Here is a 19,494-nt window from a genome sequence, read left to right as displayed (position 1 = left end):
TCCTTTAATTTGAAAACCCCCGTCACAGCCATCGGAAATCAATCAAAATCTATCACAATCTAAACAAATCTAACTTTTCCATTTACTGAAAGTTCAGTTGGACCCAAACAATTATTTTTTCCCCCAATTTTTCAGAATTTCCAGAACACCCCCGCCCATCCATTCTTCACCCTGGTAAGCAGCCTCCACCCAGACTGGCTCTTCCCCCAAAATGGTGCAGTTTCCCTTGCCGACATGTTCTGAAAAGCCACGAAGTTGGAGCTCCGCCCAGGCACTATCCCCGCATCTCTGGCAACTGATTTCCCCAAGGAATCGCAAACAGCAGAGAGCAACAGAGTTGAAGTGACAGATAAAGCAATTTACACTGACACTTCAGCATTGCAATATCTGCTTAGAGTTTATCTCCTGCTCTTCACAGCCCCATAGCCATTGTATTAGAAGGCAGTGATTCATAACAGAAGGGACTTGGTCCTTCCTCATTCTAGCTCTCTGTAGATAGATCGAGCCAGTACCATCACCTGCCTAATAGAACCAGGGCAAGACTAGGGCAGTTGCTGTTCAGCTGAATTCTAAAGCTAGGGAACCAGAGAAAAGGCCCTTGATCTATCTATGGTACTTTTAGGCCCCCCCTCACCATGGTATTTGGCACCTCACAATCTTTACTGCAAGGTTTCTCAATCTGTGGGTTATGACCCAAAACTGGGTTACCAGAATGCATCCAAGGGTCAAAGGGCTGGCTGGGCTCAGCTTCCCACACCGGGCACTGTGACCTCCAGGATCGCAACACTGCTCAGGTTTGGCCCTCTGGCATGACGACACAGAGTGAGTGGCACTGCAACCCTACGTGCCAGGTTGCAAAGCCATTCACACAGATTTGGCCTGGGCAGCCCTGTCATCATGCCAGAGGGGTGGCTGGGCCGAACTTGGGCAGCACTGCCATCCCAGCAATCACAATGCCCAAAGCAGTAAGCCAAGTCCAGCAGCTCCATGGGACAGGAGCCAAGAGGGAGCAGCTGGTGTGATGTCCTCTGGTAAGTACCAGCCCCCCAGTGTATCTGTGACCCTAGGAAAACCCCAAAGCTGGTTGGCAAAGGGCTCCCTGGTAAGTAATAGTAAATCTCAGTTGGCCTGAGCAGTTTAACACACCACACACACTGTTGTCATGACATTGATCCAAAAGCTGTCATGCAAGGTATCTGGTAACACGCTGGTCCCAAAAGCTATTGTGTGGTGTACGTACTGGATGTGCACTAAGAGTTATAAATATGTGCTGGAAACGTGTTTGCCAAGCAATGCCCAGTCTGCCCTAGACAAAGGAACATGTATTTGCTTGTCTGACCAGCTTGGTCGTCAGGCAGAGACAATGAAGGACCGTTTACAGAAGACAGCATGACATCTCCACCCCAGCAGGAGAGAGCAGCTTGGTCTGGGCTTCCCTGTCAAAGACCACATTTCAAAAGTTTAGTGGACTATAAAAGGAGAGAGAGATCCTAATTTATCCTTCACCTGAGGAGACAAAAAACCCAAGCAGTCTGAGCTCTGAGAGGAGTCCTAGCTAAAAAACTGGGCAGCCACACTGGAGGAACAACTGTAGAGAAAAACTTCTTTGAATAAAGGTCTCTAGTTTGTTCAGTTAGACGGACACCTTAGATAAGTTTCTTATTTCTGCGTGTTTGTAACCATTCCTTGGTCTTCAGTCCTTATACACACTATCACTTAAACCTGGGTCCTTTTGTTTAATTAAACTTGTTTTACTATAAACCAACTCAGTGCTTTGACGGAAGGGGAGGGCTTGTTAATGGAGGATAGATGCAGACTGTCTCTGTAGAGGAGCAGTGGATCTGATAGGGTTTTGTGGGTGGTGCAGTAAGAGGGGTTTGAGCACCGCAGGGGAAGATGGTTCTGTGGCACTCAGGAGGTCACTGATTGTGGCGAGTTTTGAGCTGGCCGAGCCCTAAAGAGTTTGCTGGCAAGGCAGCCAGGCTGGTGTTTCAGGGAGCTGGCACACAGCTAAGTAAAGCTCTCACTTGCTGAGGCTGACAGGAGTAATAGTGGCTCACAGCTCTGGAACCCCAGCAAAGTGTCCGCAGATCCTTCCCCACTACACCCCCAGCCCTTTCTGTCCCCCCTACTCCTTCCCCAGCCTCCCCACATTACCCCCAGAACCCCACGTTCCCCCCCACACTTTTACTCTGTGTACCCATGGGCCGTGTATGGGGGCCATGTGGTTTTTGGGAGCTGTTGGCTTCCTCCACTCTCCCGCAGGCTCCAGAGCCTTCCCCAGCCTCCCCACCTTACCCTCCACAACTCCTTCCTCACTACACCACCTGGTCCCACAATCTCTCCACTTCACCTCCAGGGCCCCAAATCCTCCCCACCCCTCACCCTCTGTCTCCCCATGAGCACTGTGGTTTTTTGGGGTGTCACAGTTTTTTGCCCCTTCCTCCAATCGCCAGTGGGGTGTGCGCCTGTCGTTCATCTCTGTCTGGAGCAGCTGGAATCTTAGCTCAGAGCCTCCCCTCGCCCAGTGGATCCCTGCATGGTCTCGGACATCCAGAGAGGTCTCTAGGTCACAACAAGCCACCACCGTTTACAGATGGGGCCTGAACCCAAACATGCGGAGAACCCCACTGCTGTCATGTAGTTATCCTCACAAGCTGCCTGTAAGGCAGGGCAGTGCTGTCATCCCCAGGGGACACTGGGCACAGACAGAAACACCGACTTGCCCAAAATCACACAGGAAGCCTGTGAAAGAGCAGGGCCTTGAACCAGGTCTCCCAAGGTTGTCAGAGGTTATTAATTCCCAAGATGAAAAGCAGTGCAGTCCAGACAGACACACTGGGTCAGCTAGCTCAGGATTCCTGGGTTCTGATGTGGGCAAGTCCCTTCCTCATCAGTGGCTTAGTTTTCCTCCCCCTTTATCTATTTAGCCGGTGAGCTCTTTGAGGCAAGGATTGTCTCTCACTCTGTGTATGTGCAATGCCTGGCACATGGGGGGCCCACCTCAATCTCAAATTGAACCCAAGTGCCTTGAATCTTGGCCCAGAGCTTTAGGTACAAGGCCAGCCTGTCACTTGAGAGCCTAAGTGGTTAGTGGGGTCTACAGGAATCAAGCCAAATCTCTACATGTTCAAATATTCATTTAGGGGCCTAATGTTAGCAACCAACATCTGAATATTAGATCCCCAGGTTCTGTATGACAAGTGGCCATAATCATGTCTCACTTCATTATTATCTTAACCACAGAGGGTAACTAGTGATCAAAACACAGGGGACTGGGAGTCAGGACTCCCGGGTTCTATTTGCAGCTTTGCCACTGATTTGCTGTATGGTCTTGGGTGAGTTACTTTCCCTGTCTGTGCATCACGTTTTCCATTTGTAAATGGAAATGGGAGGCATTGTTAATATCCATACTGTTCTTTGAGATCAAACTTTGCAGTCCTCTTACGGCTTCATAAGATCCTCAGGCCAGATCCCTGGTCGGTGTAAATTGGCCACCGCTCCATTGGAATGAACGGGGCCAGGTCTTCAGCTGCTGTAAATTGGCCATCGGAGCTGTAAATTGTCACTAACGGAGCTGGGTCAGTGTACACCAGCCAGGGACGTCCCCTGCCCTGCCCCGTCCCGTAATGAACTGGAACCCCTTAGATTTTCAACCAAGGAGCCAGGCCCGCCCAGCTCAATGCTGCAAGCCTCCAGGGGAACAACACCCTAGCAGGAATGCTCCATTCCATGCAGGAAAAACCCAGACCAGTCCCCTCTCCCTAGAAGCAGTGACCTACAAAGGAGTGTGTCATGCCCCCAGGCCCAGAAACAAACTCCCCCATCCACACACACCCTATTAGCACAGACGAGCTACTAGCTTAAATGCATTTCCCTTGCTGCTGTGCAATGCTGATCAGGCAATTACTCATGGCTAATGATGATTATCAGGTCGCATAGAATTTAATGGACAGGTATTATATTCCTGCTTGTGACTTTACATATGAATTAACCACATATGGGTTTCATGAGGCACATAAGCAGGATTTATGAAGCACTGACAAAGCCCCTTGTTAGTTAAGACTTTTATTCTAATAAACAGGTTGATTTATTGGGGCAGAAATTAATAAGAAGCACATTGGAAAGCTGAGATGTTGGCGCCCTCTGCTGCCCAGCCTTGGGGCGGGGAAGAGAACACTGCAATGAAGAATCAACTGTGTCAATCTTAGATGTGTTATTACTTGTTATGCGTAGCAGGGGAGGGTCAAGTGAGATCAGGGGCCCCACTGTGCTGCACAGACACAGACGAGTCTAAATATGAAGTTACACCAATATAACCAGAGACGTGACTTTACACCAAGTTAGCGACTCCAATGCAACGTTGCATGTGGATGCCCTTACATCAATTTAAACCTGGCTTATATTGATTTAACCTCACATCAGTCAATTTACAGGCACAAACTAAACCGATTAAGCTGTTTTGAGCAGATACAAATATCCACAGGGGTTGCACTGGCTTAACTAACTCCGTTCCACCAGGGATTTAAGTCACTGGTGCAAATTCTATAAGGAGCAAAGCCCGAAAAAGACAAATCAGACAAAGGGAAGGAGGGTAATCTGGGCTCTTTTCTCAGCTCTGCCACTGCCCTTGGGTAACCCCTTCCACTCACACGGCGTCCATCTCCCCACCCGCCCCTCGTCTATTCAGTACGTGAGCTCTTTAGGGCAGGGACTGTCTCTCACTGTGCGTCACGCGGCTCTGCACAAACCGGGGCCCTAACTTTGGTCAGGGTCTCTGCAGCACCCAGAATGACAGGGTTTAAACTATTTACTGCTGCCCAAATTACCATCTTGCCTTCAGCGTTTTCTCCAAATCTGCTGTCGCAGCCTTCACCACTTCATTACCACCTCTGTGTTCTCATTTCCAGCCAAGAGTCCGAGGCTGCATTTAAGAAATGGCTCTGCTAGTCCCTGAAGCACTCAGCCACAGCAATTTCTCATGCCTTGCAATCCTAGAGAGTGCTCCTGCTCCCCAAACACCTGCTCATTCACCCTCAGCCACTCCGAGATTGGCTTGGCCACTGCCCTTCAAACAGCTGCCCTTCCCGTGCCTGCAAACTGGCCCCTTCTCACATCCATTCCTAACCCTCCTGCCACAGGCATATTCCTGGCTTGTCATACTCATTGCATCACCTCCTCTTGGTGTGCCCTCCACAGCACCCCAGGTTCTGTTACAAACATGAGCCCCATCCGCTAGTGCCAAAGCGAGTGGGAGGGAAATTTTCCTATCAAAGCGTAATTTCAACCAGAAACACCTTTGTGTCAAAAAAAACAATCACTTTTTTTTAAGGGGACAAAAATTCATTTGCAACCTCTTCATTGAATTGTGGATCTGTACAGCACCCAGAAAAACAGGGCCTCCTGATTTCAGGCAGGGCCTGTAGCTACGCAGTACGAATTAGCCCTGCAATGACTTTGAACCTTCAGAACTTGCTAGAGCAATTGGAAATGGGGACAATTCTGTTCCCCATCACATAACACAAGAGCCAGAGGATCACCATTGCAATGGGAGGTGGCCAATTCTAAACTGATCAAAGAAAATATTTTATTCACTTGACGCATTATTAGCCAGCAGAACTCTCTTCCATTGGATGCTGTTGAAATAAAAAACTTAGCAAGATCCAAAGAGGGGCTGGGCATTTATACTTCTAACAAGAATGTCCAGAGCTAGAACAGTGGATTCATAGATGGTAAAACCAGAAGGGACCACTGCAATTGTCTAATCTGACCTCCAGTATAACACAGGCCCCATATGACAGCCCTGAATTAATTCCTGGTTGAACCAGAGCAGATCGTTTAGTAAAACGGCCAATCTGGATTTAAAACACAGCTATTAATGGAGAATCCACCACTCCCCTTGGGAAGTTATTCCAACATCACCCTCACTCAGTGCCGGGTTTACAATGGCGCCATAGAGCCAGGCCCATGCTCAGAAGGGGCTCCGGCCTGCTCCACTTGCACTGTGCCCTGAGACCCCACCAGACTGCTGGCTACCCCCTGCCCAATCACTTGCTCCTCTCGCCCTGCTCACTGGCCGGTCAAGCACTCCTCTCTGCCTTCTGGCCTCAGTGCACCTCCAGCTCTGAGCAGTTTCTGCTTTCCACCACCTGTGGGGCTCCGCCTGTCTCCCCAGAGCAGAGCCACCTGGGACTGGTGCAGAAGCCTGGCCAGTCTCAGCACTTGAGGGGGGACAGTGTGGGGGGCTTGACTGGGCCCCCCCAGCCTGGCTGATAGCACCACTCCTGAGGGGCCGGAGCAATTCCCAGGCCCAGGACCAGCCCCGGCTGCGCTACTGGCTCAGCCTGGCAGACACAGTCACCTCCCAGCAGGGCTGGTGAGTGCAGCCAGGAGGCAGGGTGTGGGTCTCTGAGGGGTCTGCGGGGCTGCTGGGCTGTGAGAGGGCAGGGAAGATCTGTGTGTGTTGGGGCACTAGGGAGTGGGTGTTCTGTGTCGGGTGCTGGGCAGAAATGGTGGAGCTGTGGGCAGGAAGGCACTGGTCAGGAGTAGTGTTGTGCAGGGCGCTGTGCATTTTGGGAGGGCGTTGGGGGGCTGCTGGGCATAGCAAGTCTGTGGGGGCTCTGTCCACAGGGAATCAGGGGGGTGTTCCAGCGTTGGGTGGGGAGGCTGTGTGGTGTGGCATGGACCCATCCCCAACAGGAAGGGGCATGCTGGCAGCACAAGGCTGGGCAGGACACTGTGGGTCTGGCAACTGCCAATTTGTAAATAGTTCCCTCACACTTGGCCACCTCTGCCATGTCATGCCCCTGGATAGCCCCTCGCTTCAGGGACTGATTTCCCTGTGCCATATGCCATTGCCCCCATCATAAACAGATAGTTAAGGGTTAATGTCTCTTTTACCTGTAAAGGGTTAACAAACAGGGACCCAAACACCTGACCAGAGGACCAATCAGGAAACAAGATACTTTCAAATCTAGCTGGAGGGAAGCCTTTGTTTGTGGGTTTTGGGTTTGTGTGTTGTTCTCTCTGGGTCCTGGACGGGACTAGAGGTGCAACCAGGTTCCTGCCAATCTCCCTGCTACAGTCTCTTATCTATTCAGAATAGTGAGTAAGTACAAAGGCAGTTATAGTCTTTTAACTTGTTTTTCTTTATCTGCAGATGTGTACTTGCTCGAAGTAGCTTAAATTGTGTTTCTGCTGGAGAAAGCTTCTCTCTATTGTCTATAAGCTATAAAAACCCTGTATATTTACCATCTTGATTACAGAGACAAGTTTTATGTTTTTCCTTCTTTAATAAAGTTTTCCTCTTTTTTTTTTTTTTTAATCTAATTGATTTTTTTGGTTATCTTTTGTAAGACTCCAGGGAAGGGAGTCTGCACTCACCAGGGAATTGGTGGGAGAAAGGAAAGGGAGGAGGGAAGAAAAACCTGCTTTCTGTGTTTATCTCTGTATCTCTCTCCGGGGAAGAAGGGAGGGGGAAGGTAACATTCCTCTCAGAGTGGTGATTCAAGAAGCTGAATCACGGTGGTCTCCTAGTATACCCAGGGTGGGAAAGAGCTGGGGGGAAGAAAGGAGGGGGAAGGGAAATGGTTTATTCCCCTTTGTTGTGAGACTCAAGGAATCTGGGTCTTGGGGGTCCCCAGGGAAGGGTTTAGGGGGACCAGAGGGTATCAGGCCCTGGAATTCCTGATTGGTGGCAGCGCTACAGAATCTAAGCTGGTAATTAAGCTTAGAGGACTTTAGGCTAGTACCCATATCCTGGACACTAAGGTCCAGAGTTGGGAATTACACTATGACAGCCCCATAAATATATTTGGCACCAGGCCCACAAAAGGTTAATCCGGCCCTGCTCTCACTGATACAAATCTGTGCTTTATTTTCCAGTCAAAATTTATCTCGCTTCATCTTCCAGCCATTGGATCCTATTGGACCTTTGTCTCCTAGATTGAACAGACTTTTATCATTGAATTTCTGTTCCCCATGTAGGTTCCTATAGATCGGGGGTGGGTAAACTATGGCCCAGGGGCTGAATCCGGCCATTCACATATTTTAATCCAGCCCTCAAGCTCCCACCAGGGAGCAGGGTCCAGGGCTTGCTGTGGCACCCGGAAACAGCGGCATGTCCCCCCTCCAGCTCCTATGCATAGAGGGAGCCAGAGGGTTCCGCACGCTGCCCCTGCACCAAGCACCGCCCCCACAGCTCCCATTGGCCAGGAACTGCAGCCAATGCTAGCTGCAGGGGCGGCGCCTATGGACCTGGCAGCAAGCAGAGGCACTTGCACATGCCTCCGCATAGGAGCAGGATGGGGGATATACCTCAAGCAGCTCCTGGAAGCAGTGGCAAGAGCCACTCAGAGCCTGCACTCCTGACCCAGCCCTGATCCCCCTCTTGCCCTCCAAACCTCTCGGTCCCAGCCTAGAGCACCCTCCTGCACCCCCAAACCCCTCACCCCCACCCAAGAGCTCACAGTCCCAGCTGAAGCCCTCCCCGCTACCCTGCACTCCAACGCTCTGCCCCAGCCTCGAGCTCCCTCTTGCACCCTGAACTCCCCATTTCTGGCCCCACTTCACAGCCCGCACCTCAGCCAGAGCCCTCACCCCCCTCCCACATCCCAGCCCCCAATTTTGTGAGCATTCATGGCCCATCATACAATTTCCATACTCAGATGTGGACCTTGGGCCAAAAGGTTTGCCCACCCCTGCTATAGACTGTAACCAAGTCACACTTTAACCTTCTGTAAGCTAAACAGACAGAGCTCCTGGAGTACCGCATTATAAGGCACTGTTTCCAATCCTTTAATCATTCTCTGGGATCTTCTCTGAACCCTCACCAATCTAGTAACATCACCTGGATTTGTGGACCTCAGAATCTGACAGTTTTTCAGTATGTGTCATACAAGTGCCAAAGGCAGAGTAACAGAACCTCCCTAACAAAGATTTTGGATGGGAGCTAAACCCTTAGGATTCAGGGCTTAAGCTGATCTCTAGTAGGGGGTTAGGATCAGACATTCATGGAAAACAGGTTATTCCACATCTGCCCACCACAGAGCTCTCACAACTTCCTCTGAAGCATCTTGTACTGGCCACTGTCAGAGGTGGGATACAGGGATGGATGGACCAGTCTGGTAATTCCCACGGTCGAGACAGTTCTCAGAAAGCAGTCAGCTCTAAGCAGAGCCTTTTCCCCACAAGCACCTGCCATGATGAACACACACAGGGAACATATGGCTAAAGTTTATCTCCGTGCAGCTTAAAAGGCGTGTGCTGACTGGGTTGACAGGCTCCTTAGCCGGATGTCAGAGATAAATTGCACTGGAGTCATCTCTCACGGGGGACTCTGGGATGAATTGCTTACAGAATGGAGAGTCTGTGCTAAGGAAGGGGCGATGCCGGGAAAGGCTCCATCATTCCGTTCTGGCACACACCAGATTGGGGACCACAGGGGGAGAAGGTGAATCAGAATCTGACACTGTCTCATCTTTCAGTGATGTCATTTGGATACAGCATCACACACACTGTTCGCACAGAATTCCCGGTCACAGAATGCTTTGCAGAAAAGGAATTGGATAAAGTTCCTTTCCTCTCTAGGGGCCACCAGCTCCAATCTGGCCCCCGATCAGAGGGAGGGTGAGTGGCTGGCTCAGGGGATGGGAAATGGGACACAGGGCCTTTCCCCTCAAGGGGGCATTGGCTCCAATCCAGCACCAGGGAAAGGGAGTTGCAAGGAACAGAACATGGGGCCTATCATCTCTAAGGCGTCAGGTCCTTGATCACACTTGCCAGCTCTCACAATTCCATCAAAAGGCTCCTGCTACTTCACATTTCTCTTAAAACTCCAACTCCTGGAGTCATGGGATGATGCACGAGTCTCGACCTCCATTTTAAACCAAGAAAGATTTAAGCCAAAAAGCTAGAAAAAGTGACCTCGAGTGTAACCGCGGCAGCAATGCCTGCCTGAGCCTGCAGAGACCCTGAGCCAAGCACACCGAGAAGGGGAAGCTGCCCCAGGGTAACACACGCAGCAACCCCTGCCTGACTCTGCAGGAAGCCTGAGCCCATCACTCTTGATGGAGGAAGCTGCCCTGAGTAACTGACAACTACACTCATCTGAGTCTGGCCAACAGCCTGGGCTGCAGGGAGTGATGTCTCACGGGTTCATTTAACCCTGAAGATGCCGGAGAGAGCCTTCCCCACACCCGGCTCAGCTTTTGTACAACAGAGGGGCATTCAGTTGTATCAGAACAGTCACGGAATCCGGATAACACCCAACCCACCCACCCCTCAAGTCTGGTTCAGCCCATTTCCTAATGCGTGGCAGGGTTGGGGTTCTAGAGCCACCCAAAGCTCAGGGAGGGTTAGTTGCACTGAGCCCCATTTCCAGCAATTATGACCCCCACCACAAGCTAAGTTCACAGATGGACAGCAGCAAAAATGGGGCGAGTGCCACATGAAACCCACCTCCCCCAATTCAGTCAGATACACCCCAGCTTCACTAATGGGGAAGCGGAGTTTTGCTCTCAACAAAAGGTTCAAACAAAAAAAAAACCCACACACCTCAGATAAATCCACACCCACCCTTCCCCCAGACAGACAGTAACGACCCCCAACCACCTCACACAGACCACTCACTAAGTAACTAGGAGACACAGAGCCCATGGATACACATATATGGCAGCTGCTGGTGGAAATAGATCAAGCCACCCTCCATAGCCAACCAAAACCCTATATACCCACCATGATCTTTCGGCAGGCAAATAACCAACCCTATAGAACATCTGGAAAAGGGCTAGACCCTACACACACAGCATTTCTTTAGTGGGATGATCGATAGACTCTATACCACATCTGAGGTGGGGTTAAGTCCTACACAATGGGTTCTGGGGGGCAACAGAACTGTGCAGAAGTGGCACAGGCTGCATATTCTCTCAGCAGACAGGACCCCCACCCTCCAGAACAGACACGCCAGAGCCAAATGGCACCTAACCAGCAGCTCTTGGGGGCAGCCCAGCACCCTACCCCACAGAAACTCCCTCTCCTGGCTCAGAGCACAGCCTGACGGGCAGATGGCACTCCTGCCAGTCCAGACATGAACGGGAGCACATTTTCTCCCACCCAACCCTCTTTCGCCATACGTTCACCATGGGGTTCAAGCCTCCCTGCAACCTGAAGCCTCCACCCCAACCAGCAACATGCAGAGAGGGGCAGCTGTTGGTGCTATGTGAGCAGGGGGTCCGGTCAGCAGAGGGGATCTGTAACCCACTCACCAGCATTGACGATTGCATCCACCTCCAGTTTGGTGATGTCCCGGCGGACAAGTGAGATCTTCTCGTTCAGGTGATTGTCCTTGGGGAATTTGGTCTCCTCAGGCTGCTTCAGTCGGGCACCTAGAGACAAGGGTCCAAGGTCAGAGGTCTTCACGCCCTACAGGAAAAGTGTCCAGCCATACCCTGCTTCACCCATCATGCCACCAGAACCAGGATTCTGGGATAGAAAGGGCAGGGCTGTGCCATGCCCCAAAGCATGATTGGCCTAGGCTCTATCAGAAGCAAGAGGGAGAACAGATCCCAGAGTTGGGGAGCCCTTCACCCCCCAAATTTCACACTGGGTTTTTAACATCCACATAGCTATGCTGGGAGATCACTGAAGTGCCCCTCAGTCCCAACCCTGGGCTCCCGCACCACAGCTCTGTCAGTGCCCCATAACCCCAGCCCACAATGAAAATCTACTATGCACTAATAAAAGATTTTAAACCCCCTCGCCTCACTTTTAGCCATTTTTTTCCAGGTGTCGATGTCCTTCAGTGTGACGAAGTCCTTGGTGTAGTAATGCTCCCGTCTTTGCTTCTGATTCAGACCTTTCAGGTATGCTGCAGGGGAGGGACAAGGCCCACAGAAGTGTTACTAGGGTAACGAGAATCAGGTGCCCCTATAATCACCCCCAGCACTTCTGTAGTGCTTCTCATTCACATAGCTCAGTATTGCCCATCCCAAGGGAACAAAACCATGAGGCAGTCCCCACCCACACCCCAACCAGGAGATTTTGTTATAAACAGCGTATTGTGGTGCTTGATGTTTGAACTCCCACAGCCCACGCCCAGTGTGTGCGCGCAGAGGCAGGTGGGACAATTAGTTCTGCCCAATCTCCCGCTTTACTGGGTAAGGTGACTTTGGCTCCTGCTGCAGGAGCTATTCCCCCCACCCCGCCACCATCACCGTCTGCCCGACCCCTGACCAGCGATCAGTTCTGCCTCCCACACCACCTCCAAGTCCAAACTGTCCCCCCAGTCCATCCTTCACTTCTGCCCCCTCGGCTCCATCCCTCACCCAGTCCCCCTTCACACCACCTTACACCCCACCCCCACTCACCCAGTCCCCCTCATGCCACCTTACAGCCCACCCCCAACCCCCTTCCTCCATTTGTTCTGTCTCCAGCCCAGCCCCCCTCTGCATCTCCTGGGCTCCTCACTCCCCTCTCCCTGGCCTAACTGGAGTGAGGTCCCCCTCCACCTTCAGGCTGGGGGAGCAGTTCCAGGGGCTCATCCCCCTCACACACCCCATCCCCCTTGCTCCCAAGGGCAGCCATTGGCCACTCCCAGCTCAGGGCTCCCCTGTGCCCTGCAGTGAGCATGGCTTCAGGGTTGCTGAGAGCACATCCAACAGCCACTCCGATTGGCTGCTCACCCCAGGAGGCGGCCCATGGGACAGGCAACCAGTCAGAGGGGGTTTCCCCAAACAGTGCAGTCTGCTCTGCCTCCAGTCCAGCTGAAACCCTGTCACTGCGACAACAGTGTGAGAGTGGGGCACGCAGAGCTGCGCAGGGGAGGGGCCTTGCTTGAAATGGCCCTGCAGAGCAGGGTGGACCCAGGCGCTGCTGTGATGCACTCAGAGCCTGGGGCCCTCCAAGTGGCACGGCCCTGCCTGCCTGGCTGGGGGAGCATCACACCACACCCTGCCAATGCCCGCCTGCAGAACCTGAGACTGGGATCCTCTGCAAACAAGGGGTGCACTGCACCAGGGAGGGGAAATCAGCACCAGACTGAGCTCCCCAGGTCTCTCACTCCACGGTATCTTCTCCCACTCTCAAATCATTTTTGTGGATCTTTTCTGCACCCTCTCCAAATTTTCAACATTGGTTTTGAAATGTGGCCCCCGCAACTGGATGTACCAGTCCAGCCAGGGTCTCGCCAGGGCTGTATTCAGAGGTAAACTCACCTCTCTGCTCCAACTCACTACTTTCCTTTTCATACATGTCAGGATCGCACCAGCCCTTTTTATCCCAGTGTGACACTGGGAGCTCATCCTGAGTTGTTTGGAAGTGAGTTTTAGCCCACAAAAGCTTATGCCCAAATAAATGTGTTACTCTCTAAGGTGCCACAAGGAGACCTCATTGTTTCTGCTGATACAGACTAACACAGCTACCACTCTGAAACCCTTTTCAGAGTCACCACTTTCCAGGATACAGTCCCCCCTTCTGTAGGTACGGCCAGCAAGCCTTGTTCCCAGATATATGCTCTCATATTTGGCTGTACTAAAACACACTTTGTTGGAATGGCCCCAGCTTACCAAGTAATGTGGATTGCCATGCAGGAATGCCCTCACTACCCCACTCCAAAAATCTTTTGAGTCATTCATCAATTTTAGCAGCAGTGATTTTATATTTACTTCCAGTGCACTGATGGAAATGTGGACTAGCATCAGGCCTAGTACTGACCCCTACAGAACTTCACTAGGGATGCCCTGAAAGGCAGATGCCATTCCACACGCCCCCTTGTGGCCAGGTACAGCACTACAGACACACCCTGACAATTTCCTCAACCGGGTCATCAGGAGGCTTGGCAAGGCTTTTGAAGGTCTCATTTAACAACAGAAACTTCTACAGAAACACAAGACCGTCACCCAGTCTTCTCAGCAGGGAGGGAGACTCCATCAGTGTTTATCATCCTGGGCCCTTTAGCCAAGAGACACTCAGACACCATTCCTTCCCTGGAGCCAGGGCCCTCCAAACTGACTACCGCTCTTCTCCAGGCAGCACAGATCCTAGCAGGCTGGGCCTCCTGCAGCTATCTAGGCTCCTCCTTAAGTACCTTCCCCTGGCAGTTTTCCTCCTCTATACTATTGGAACTCCTGCCCTTGGGGACCTCCTCTTCCTAACAAGCACCCTCCTCCGACTGTGCTCTGTGGCCCTTTATCTGGTCCAGGTGCCCATTAACCAATTCACTGCCAAGCAGCCATCTAGGCAGTTTGGCACAATGGACTCATTCCCCTTAGAAGAAGCCTATTACAGTAGAGAGAGCCCTGCTCCAGGCTCCCCTTAAAGGGCCAGCTACCCTGAGACTCATCTCCAGTCAATGGTGAATCCCCATTGAAAACTACTTTTTGAGATCTGTCAGTTAACCAGTTCTTAATCCAGCTAACATGTGCTCTACTGATATTACATAGTGCTTATTATTGTTGTGCAGCATGAAGTTAAATGCCTTACATAAGTCTAAGTGTATTGCAGCTACGCAGTTACCTTTACCAACCAACCTTGCAATCTCCTGAGAGAGAGAAATCAGATTTGTTTGACAAGACCTATTTCCTATCAAACTGACATTAATTATAGGCCCATCCTTTTGTTCTATATCACCTGACTCCCATATCATTTTTTCCATTATTTCGCCTAGGACTGATGTCAGGCTAACCAGCCTACAGTCACCCAAGTCATCCCACTTGCCCTTTTTGAAGACTGGTATAACATTAGTACTTTTCCAGTCTTCTGAAATTTCCCCAGTATTCCAAGATTTATTAAAAATTACCATCAAGCAAGCCAGAGATCTCCTCAGACAGCTCTTTTAGGACTCTCAGGTGCAAGTTATCTGGACTGATTTAAAAATATTTATCCCTCATAGATGTGTTTTAACTTCCTCCTTAGTTAATAATGGACTGAAAAGTACTTCTCACCTGAGAATGGTTACAAGTACATCATCCTACATCTTTCCAAATACAGAACAGAAACATTTATTGAGCACTTCTGTCTTTCCCGCATCAACAGTAGTTTTACCATCTCCAGCTTGTAACTAGCCTGTACCATTGCTAGGATTTCTTTTGTTCTTAAGATACTTAAACTGCTTATTTCCCTGACCCTGCCGGAAATGCATTTTCCCCTGATGTCTTCAGCACCCCTTATCAGTTTTCTACATTTCCTACTCTCTAATTTAGTGCATTGCTATTACTTTCTTTTTAATTTCTAACTGCTGCCTTCACTTTGACACTGAGCCAGGCTAGGCTTTTGGCCAAAACTGTTCTCTCTCTTGACTGTGGAATTGTGGCTTTTTGGCCATCTAATAAACTCTTCTTAAAGAGCTCCCAATTTTTCTGTCTTGGACCGTTAGGTTTGACATAAGACAGCTGTGCCAAAGGCCTAAGAAATACTGTGCCACCAGCCTTGAGGAAGATAATCCCCTAATTAGGGACTGAAAAGACTCTTGAGCCTAGAGCATGGGGGCTTGAGTGAGGCTATATGGATGCTGAATCTCAGTATAAACTGAAAGGAGACAGGGAAAAGAGCTGCGGTGTTGAGTTTTATGATAATAAGCCAGCCCCAGAAGGGGTGCAATGATGAAATGCAGAGGCACCAGTCAATATGAGCCCCTGCTATACCATCTTTCACTGTGGCAGATACCATCTCTTACTCTGGGTTTGTATGGTGCCTGGCACAATGGGGTCCTGTTCTTGGCTGGTGCCAGACACGACCTTGATGAAGAGGATTAATAACCCGGGGGACTGTGCCAGCAGCACAACATGGATGCTTTTGCACTTTCTGCCACTGACTGCTAGAAAGTGGATAGGCCAATAAGTTCTCCGTGCCCAGGGCAGCTCTCATGGTTGGGTCGGGGTTGCATGTGGCACTGCAGTGCCAATAGCAGTCAGTGCAGAGTGTTCTGGTCCCATGGTTTGGTTCTGGAAGGCCAGCCCCATAGAAAACAGCTCTAACGCACCAGTTCTGTTCTCCATGCAGCCCCTGGAATAAGAAGTGCTGCCTCCCTCCAAGTAATTTGGGAATGGTGCAGCTGCCAGGTGAGTTCTGGGATATGGCACAAGGGATGCTGGGAGTATTGACACACACATGCACTCCCACAATTCCAGAAGGTGATCCCACAAATCACTCACAATTCATTGAGGCGGCACAGGGCATTATGGGATTCCTACCTATGCTGCATGGTGAGGTGCAGAGATGAGTGACGTTGGAAGAGCTGTATCAGTTTTTAACTAACGCAATGCACTGTGGCAATAGGCCTCCAGTTATTCCATACCTAGGGATGGAGTTCCGTGTTGGTATACAGATTGCCTGCACAGCTGCATGGTGCCCAGGGAAGAGACAAATGCCTTTGGGGTAGAAATTAGGCAGGGTAAGCGGCCCTAGGTAGAGGCATGTTGCAAAGAGCTGTATGATGCCCAGCTAAAGGGAGGCATGGCAGAGGGAAGGGGTAACTGGGCATGGCGCGCACACACACACACCCTCACACTTACTTTTTGCCTCTTTCCAGTCAGTGGACGTAGTCAGATCCACCTTAGCCGCCATGCCTAGTGGGGAAGCAGCTGCCCAGCTCCGGAAGGCTCTTGACACCAATTGGACCGTGCCACAGGGAAGGCTGCTAGTGCTTGGTTCCCTGCAACTCCACGTGCCCCTTCTGACACTACCCAGTACCCAGGGGATCCTGCCTTTGCCCCAGCCCCCCAGAAGCTGCCCTAAAGCTCCAGACAGTCTCCTGCCTAGCAGGGTCATGAGAACCCCTGGCATGGTAGCACAGAAGGGAATGCACTGGGGATCCCAGACCAGCCTCTCTGGTTGGTCCCTGAGCAGTCGAGAGAAATTCTTCTCCCTTATTTACTGCACCTGGTATTTGGCTTCCGAAGGGGGGTGGGAGAGAGGACAAAATTGCTGCTACGCTGCCACTGAAACTCACCAAGTGCTTTGCACTTGCAAGACCCGCCCATCTGTGTGCAAGGGGTCCTGGGAAATGTAGTCCCGCCCCCGTCCAGGCTCTTGCAGTTTTCCTCTTCCTTGCCGGTAAAGGGTCCTGATGCAGCAAACTCAGGGAGATGAGCAACGCCTGTCAGTGCCTTGGGATGGTATTTCAGGCACAATGGGATCCAGAGCCTGAGTTCAGCAACAGGGCCTACGATTACCATGTGCTTCCCTGCTGTTAGCTGGTTACTGTGCCCCCAACCCACCTTGCATTATTGTAGCACAGCCAGCCCCGCCCCTGTTGTGCTGGGTGCTGTACAGACCGCAACTAAGACTTGTGCCCTGTCGTGCTGGGTGCTGCACGAATGCACAATGATAGGCAGTCCCTTCCCTGAAGAGCTGACAGTCCAATTAGACAAAAGGTGAGAGGGGAAATAGAGACACACAGAGAAAGGTCTGCAGCAGACCTTGGACTAGAGTCCAGGAGTCCTGAGCTGCAGCCTTACCCACTGAACCACTCTGCCCCTCAATAATTCTGGACTCCTGGCTTCTATTCCCAGCTCTGGGAGGGGAGTGTGGTCTAGCAAGTTAGAGCAGGGCAGATCTGGGAGTCAGGCCTCCTGGGTTATAATCCTAGCCCTGGAAAGGGACTGAGCTCTAGCGAGTTAGAACAACAAGGGCAGCCTGGGAGCCAGGACTCCTGGGTTTTATCCCTAGCTCTGCAAGTGACTAGCTGTTTGACTTCTGGCAAGCCTCTTCCCTCCTGTATGCCTCAGCTCAACTCCTTATACATAAAATGGGGATAACATTATTTATCACTCAAGACCACACAGGGGGATTAATTCACCCATGTCAATAAAGCAGTGATCTTAAACACAGAACAGAATTCTTCCACATTTGCCCCTCAGACTCTTGGGACCAGGCTTAACTTTGAAAACTGGGAGACTGAAAACTTTGGAGCCAACTTTGCAAACTACAGTTCCCAGAATCCCAGGCAAAACAAGCTGTAATTTAAATTTCAGTGACTCTTGCTCTCAACCTGCCTCTAAACTGCTTGTGGGCAGGAAATAGGAAACAAATAACTACCATACTTCAAAAAGCAATCATTTGCAAAGGGGACTCACACACACACACACCCGGGACATTTAAACAGCACAGTAGGTTAGCTTCATTTATAAATAGACCTTTGCCTCCTGAGTTTGCAGGGTGCCTTAGCAACCCTACTAAATTTAGCAGTGCTAGTCACACCAGAAAACAGATGGATACTGCGTGCTGGGAGACATGGCCTTTTGCTAATCTCTGGGGCAGTTGCTTCAGATCCATGCTATCCAAAGAGCAAGGCACCCTCTTTTATGCCCCAAAATCCTCATTTAGGAAGATTTGCAGTTCTTAGAACAAGCCTTCAAGATTCAGCTCTGCATTTATCACCACATACTATTGCTTAGTCTTTTTTTTTTTTTTTTTTTGGGAGGATTACAAAGCACTTCACAGTGATCAATAGTTTTGCAAACTTCCTGGGGATAAATCAGTGATATTCCCCACTCTGGGGAAAATGAGGCACAGAGACGCAAAATGACTTGTCCAAGGTCACTAGCAGAGCAAGGGGCAGAACCCAGGAGTACTGATTCCCCATTGCCCCCCTCTGAACACTAGACCCCTCTGCTCTTCTAGAGCTGGGGACAGAACCCAAAAGTCCTAACTACACCCCACTTCTTTTCTAGTGTTAAGGACAGAATCCAGGAGTCCTGATTCCCAGACCCTCCCTGCTCTAACCATGAGACCTTCCTCACCTCTCAGAGCTAGAAAAAGAACCTGAGTTCTGACTCTGCCCCCCACACTCTTTGTTATAATGCACCAAAAGCACAGCAGATTTCCTGTTCCTCCCCCACATCAGCTCCTACAAATGTTTTACAGAAAGCTGCCCAGTAGTCTGCACTGCAGCTTCTGTAAGAGCTTCCCACCGTGAAACTCCTCTGTGAAAACAAAGCTGTAATTTGTGTCCAGTGAGGAAAACACCCCAGCAGTTGTATGACATCAGGTAAACTCCTAGGAGTTACACTGAATTAGTAAAATTGCTTCAGGGGGGTGAATCCATGCAAAGATACACACATGTACAGAACGGGCCCCAAGGCATGTGCACCATGTACAAAAATCATGCCCTGGGAAATACACAAGTATACAGAAATTATGCAACCCATGCTCTTTCCTGTATGCTGCACTTACAAAATTATAGCACCATTTTGCATAATGGGTATTGCATGTTACAGTTTCAGGTTAACTGCACCTGTATTCTTCATCTGTGTGGTCCCTCCAGGTGTGCCCAGTCATGGCTCGGGGCTCCAAGCAACACCAGTCTCTGGGCATGGACCTTTATCCCACTCCCTGCTGACCTACAGTTTTAAGTTTGCAGTTGCACAGCCTCTTGCAATATACCGTAACATCCCCAGCCAGCCATTCTGCCTGAAGGCTAGTGCCTGGGCTGTTTTCTCTCTGAAGGCCAATTAATGTTTTTAACGGTGTGACCACACAGGTCTTTCTCAGCAGAGT

The 19,494-nt window shown here is 50.6% G+C and overlaps 1 protein-coding gene across 4 annotated transcripts in view; it reads right to left on the bottom strand.

The window, feature by feature from the left end:
- Nucleotides 1-16,969, bottom strand: part of MACROD1 (mono-ADP ribosylhydrolase 1) — a 200,394-nt gene extending 183,425 nt beyond the window's left edge. For 2 of the 4 annotated variants that reach the window (XM_050960532.1, XM_050960534.1), the window contains exons 1-3: nt 16,509-16,968; nt 11,765-11,866; nt 11,265-11,384 (exon numbers count right to left, since the gene is read on the bottom strand). In XM_050960532.1, coding sequence (XP_050816489.1) covers nt 11,265-11,384; nt 11,765-11,866; nt 16,509-16,779 — 493 coding nt within the window. In that variant the 5' untranslated portion in view covers nt 16,780-16,968. Of the gene's footprint in view, nt 1-11,264; nt 11,385-11,764; nt 11,867-16,508 lie in introns of all 4 variants that reach the window. The other 2 variants (XM_050960535.1, XM_050960533.1) reach the window with 2 other exon arrangements.
- Nucleotides 16,970-19,494: the final 2,525 nt, after the last annotated feature.

This window comes from Gopherus flavomarginatus, chromosome 6 (assembly GCF_025201925.1).
Source record: "Gopherus flavomarginatus isolate rGopFla2 chromosome 6, rGopFla2.mat.asm, whole genome shotgun sequence".
NCBI lineage: Eukaryota > Metazoa > Chordata > Testudines > Testudinidae > Gopherus > Gopherus flavomarginatus.
This window is presented reverse-complemented; position numbering and strand designations above follow the sequence as displayed.